This window comes from Trachurus trachurus (genome assembly GCF_905171665.1).
Source record: "Trachurus trachurus genome assembly, chromosome: 10".
NCBI classification, from domain to species: Eukaryota; Metazoa; Chordata; class Actinopteri; order Carangiformes; family Carangidae; genus Trachurus; species Trachurus trachurus.
In genome coordinates, this window is record NC_139894.1 from 29439705 (window position 1) to 29445018 (window position 5314).

At 39.0% G+C, this 5314-nt stretch overlaps 1 protein-coding gene across 1 annotated transcript; it reads right to left on the reverse strand.

Moving 5' to 3' along the window:
* Window positions 1-1171: 1171 nt before the first annotated feature.
* On the reverse strand, window positions 1172-5016 carry LOC310992285 (caspase-3-like; the record flags this gene model as incomplete). Its single annotated transcript, XM_083980306.1, has 6 exons — window positions 1172-1389; window positions 1525-1642; window positions 2189-2364; window positions 2919-3047; window positions 3961-4076; window positions 4946-5016. 6 exons carry the CDS (start codon window positions 5014-5016, stop codon window positions 1172-1174), a joined length of 828 nt encoding a protein of 275 aa, XP_083836432.1.
* Between the last annotated feature and the right edge of the window lie 298 nt (window positions 5017-5314).

Genomic DNA, 5314 nt, shown 5'->3' on the forward strand with positions numbered 1-5314 from the left:
TCAACAGGAATTACAGCTGGAAACAAACATGGTGCCACATGAATGTCTCAAACAGACATGAAATCTCATTTATGTATTTTATTTTATAACACAGTGGTCTGATCTGTGGCATCAGGGGTGAAGATTCACCTTGTCCTCAGTTTCAGTTCCAGCAGTGCACCTTTGAAGGACTGCTGATTCATTTAAGACCCACTCATCGACTACTTCAAACGTTTCTCTGGCTTCCTCTAGTGGCTGCTTGCTCACATGCAGAAAAATCATCCTCATATAAACTGTTAATGAATCATGGAAAAAGTTTTCCACAACACCACAAACCAAAGTACAGAAGAGGCTCCTTAACTTTATCTGTATTGATGTACCAATAGTTATTACAGTAGGTGCGTAGTACAAAGACACAAACTGTCAAGTTGTTATCTAAGAATTTTGCCATCTGAGTATTAATTTTCTTTTTTTAAACTTTGTGATTGACTATTTAAAAGACAGGATATGTCAAATCTTAAATGAACATAATGGCTGAACAATGATCTACTAAAGACTCTGTTATTGTTAATACCTGCCAGGAAAGCAGCCATGCAGTGTAGAGCAGCATTTCACCTTCTAGCCGAGGAACCACTTCAAAGCCATTTTGATAATGGTGCCACCTTGTGGGAAAGCAGGTTATCTTGAAAAAAAACTCTTCAGGTCGCTCAAGTGAATGTGATGTGAAGTGATCAGAGATGATCTCTCCTGTCAATTAAAGGGAAAAATGCCCCCTCAAAAAATCTTTAAAAAAAAAGTTTAGTTGTGTGATAAACCAGTAGTGAAGCTTATTACACAGTGTGGATGAATTAAAATAAAATGATATCAATGTGTGCAATCACTGAAACAAGTTTTATTCAAAATGCAAAATCCCCGGAAATTATTCCCACACACGTAAATAATCTGTTCTGTGGTACATGAACGTGGTTAAAGGCAGAGAGAGTTAAAGCGTACAGGTTCTCTGAAAGTTCAATTTTAACAGAAACATTTTTCAAGTAAATGCTGACGGTACATTTAGATTCTTCTTTGATTAACATTAAAACTAATCTTGTCATGTTTGCACAACCTGTATGACACACTGCAAAGCGAAGATGGGAAGAGCACAGCACAGAAACCTTTTATTTAGGTTTCAAGATAAAACATCTGTTTTTATCTATGGTCGCTGCTTAGGAAAGTAGAGCTCTTTGGTCAGCATCATGACGATACAGGGCATCTGCTTCTTGCCCCGACTCTCAAACTTTAACGCCACCTTGCGGTTGACTCGGACCATGATCTGCATCAGCTCCTTTTGCTCATAGTGAAGTTGCAACATCTCACACAACGACTGAATGAACCAGGAGCCAGAAGAGGTGTTCCTCCATGAAAAATAGCCTGCAGGTGAAAGGGCTAGTGTTACTACTGACTACACAACCTGAGCATCAGAATTAAACAGATATCAGACTTCAGTGGTTCATTCACTGAATATGCTGCAGTTTTTTAAAATCCATTTCTGCTGCTACCATTTACCTGGGGCGGTGGAGTAGGCATACAGGAAATCTGCTTCCACAGGAAGCTTCTCTGAGGAGTCCTCAACTACAGCATCAGCCACACAGACTCCCAGATCAGACTCACGACCACGGCATGCCTAAAAGCAGCAGGAGATCCAGGAACATGTAATTAACTATGGCAGTATTATCACTAAACAACAGGTTAACAGGTACGTAACTATGGGGCTGCAAATGTACAATAATTACATGGTATAATACTACCACACTGCCATTGGTGTGATTATTATTAACAATGAAAACACAAGTTTTTCACAGATTTAACGAATGCTTTAGTAATTTTATTATTTCACCAAATATTTTGTCCTGACAAAAACTAATCAATACTCTCTAATAATACTGATAGAGTAGAAATCAGAGCTGCTGATAAGTAAATGGTAGGCCTAATATAATCATATTGCGAAAATGGTCTGTTGCTGCTATTTGATTGTACCTAAAGCAATTTCGATCTCACTGTTAGTCAAAACAGTGAAAACCAAATTTGACTTCAGTAGGTAGTAGTTGCTTAAAAAAGCACAAGATCATTTACACTAGTATAAAACATTTAACTAAATAACAAGCATTTCCAATGAAGGAGACACAAATGCATTCATGGGGGCAATGTGGGTATACTGTATTAAACTAACCTGTATGAAGAAGAGCTTCGGTTTCCCCACCAGGCTTTGGCAGTGTGACCCCTTAAAGTAGCATGTCAGATCCTGAATAGGCACCCTCCCGTTAGTGCCATAAATCACCCCCTGATCTCCATGACTTAGGATGACACACACAAACGAGGCCCTGTCGCTGTGGTCTTCCCTGGACACTAAAGAAACAGAAGACAGGAGATACTTTCACCTCCCTCACCTTAGGTCACACACACTAATGTGATATGTGCACAAATGCCTGTCAGTATATTGATATTATAAAACATAGGGTTCCCCAAAGCCTGAGACAAATTTACGAGATTATAAATATACATTGACATTAATGGGGATAGAAAACACACGTAAACATAGAGATGTTTTCATATGTTTGCTGTTTTAACTAAACTTGAATACAAAAATTAAATGTATATTTAATTTAATATATCTTAATATAGTATATGGTAGCTAGTACATCTAATACCATAATTTTATTATTACATATTAAGTACCTAATATAAATATATATTTATTTGTTAAGGGTAGTGTTTGGAAATAAAAGAGTAACAACATGCAGATGATTAATCCTGATTACACTGCCACCCTGTAGCTACTGCATGTCTGCTGAGTAATGAATGCTTGAAACAGAATGTTGACATTTCCCCTTGTGGTAGCTCCCTTAGCCACAGATGGCAGGTGCACAGGTGTATGGTGTGTTAAAACTGGTTCCCATTACCTTTTTGCAGGGCTGTTTTCATCTCTTCCACTGTCTTGTCATTTTGCACTTTCACATCATAGCCCAATTTCTTGAAGGTCTCCTCAGCAGACTCAGCATCAGTATTCGTCCCAGAACGAGTTGGCTGCCCTAGAGACACAAATGTAAAGTCACAGTAGACTTGGAAAGTAACTAATTCCATAAAAGTGATTGTTTTAAACTGGGTCAAAAGCTATTTAAACAACAGGAGGCAGTTTATAAAGCTGCAGTTCCTCTTCATGTTTGGACATCACTTGTGGTGTCCCACAGGGGTCAGTGTTAGGACCAACATTTGTCATCTATATGACAACTGGAAAGTATGTAACACATAAAAGCCTTTTTGATGATATAATATCCTTTGTTCTGGGGACAATTTGAGGGAACTACTGGAGGAAGTTTTAACAGAAATAATTAAACTAAAAAATGGTTCAATAATAATACATTATTAAACTTGAATAAAACAAAGTCATAGTAGTAAATTAAACACAAAAAAACCCCCCATTCAAATAGATGGGGTTAATATCAAAAGAGTTAAAGCAGAAGTAAGCGGAATATTTATGTTAATATAAGTCTTAAATAGTTATATCTTCCGACGGCAATCACTTATATAGAGTGTTTGGTCCGAAACACAGGTCTGTCAGTCACTCTGCTCTGCTGTAAGCCGAGGAGAAAACTTCTTGTATACTTCCTTGTATCCTACAACCTTTATCCAATGAGGAGAGAGAACGGCATGAAGGGCTGTGTGTGCAGCCAAGGGATGCGCGTGAATGTGGTGACGTAGGGACGAGGACCAATAGATCCATGACGAGGGCGTGGGCTAACTCCATCGGCTGACAAGACGTTAGCCAAAACAACCGGATCGCTTACTTCTGCTTTAAGGAAATTAAATTTGTTGGGACAACTCCAAAGTATCAAAGCATATGGCAATAATAAACAAAGCAAGACAGTTCAATCCCATATTGATTAAATGAAATAGAAAGGTGTGTGAATGTATGTATGCAAATTGTCAAGAGAGTGTACTTACTATTGAAGATCTTGTTGTTGATAATCACACAGGTTCCAATGGAGGGATAGTCCATCTTGTAGCGGTCTTCATCAGAGCTGCCATCAACGGTGCAGGTTGAGTGGAAAGCAGCAGTCCTGAAAACATTAACATACAAACACATGTGAACACAATGTATTGTTTAAATAATACATAATTTTCTTCACACAAACAAAAACAACATCTCACTTATTCTTGAGATGAGGGAGAATGGAAAGTTCTTCAGTTAAAAATCTTTTTAAAAAAGGTTCAAAATCATATAAGAATAAATTCATATCAAATAGTGTGATAAAAGAAAATACCTAAATCATGTTTTGTCCCTCATCACAGAAACCAGTTATCTATTGTACTCAATTAACATGCAGGTTAGTTAATGAGTGTAATGAAGAATTCTCAAATTTGGTGTGCTGCTTTAAAGCCTCAGATTTAGGGGCGGCAGTGGCTCAGGCAGTAGAGCGGGTCGTCCAATAATCAGAGGGTTGGCGATTCGAATCCCGCTCTCTCCCAGTCTCTGTTGTAGTGTCCTTGGGCAAGACACCTAACCCAACTTGCCTCGTGTGCATGCGTATGAATGATCATGGTGGTGGTCGGAGGGGCCGTTTGGCGCGAAATGGCAGCCACGCTTCCGTCAGTCTGCCCCAGGGCAGCTGTGGCTACACACGTAGTTTACCACCACCGGTGTGAATATGGTATGAATGAATAATGGTTACTGTACGCGCTTTAGGTATCGGGTAACGGTAGAAAAGCGCTATATAAATGTAATCCATTATTATTATTATTATGTAGGATAAGATGTACCCCTGAGACCAGTTAACTGAGACCAGTTTGAGAAATAAGGAGTAGTGTTAGCCTTGAATTACTTGAGAATGAGACTCTCATACTGTAGCTAAAGTTTCTCCCGTCTCCACACAGGATCTCTGGAGCTCAGCCAGAGTGATCTTTGGGTTCTTGGTTATACCTCTCTGACCAAGGCTCCTCTCGCCCAACTGATGGAAGAGTCAACCAGGAAGCATCCTGGTTGACCCAAACATCTTCCATGTAAGAATGATGACGACCACTGTGCTCTTAGAAACGATAAGTGCAGCAGGTTTTTTGAAGCCTTGTCTAGATCTATGCCTTGCTACAATTCTGTCTCTGAGATCTTGGGGCAGTTCCTTCAACCTCATGGTTATAATTTTTCTTGATTATACAAATGAGCTGGCCTTATTTAGACTGGTGTGTACCTTTCCAAATCATGTCCAAACTATTCAATTCAACACAGCTGGAATCAAATGAAGGTGTAGAAGCATCCCAAAGATGAATAAAAGAAACTGACAGCACCTGAATAACCTACAGG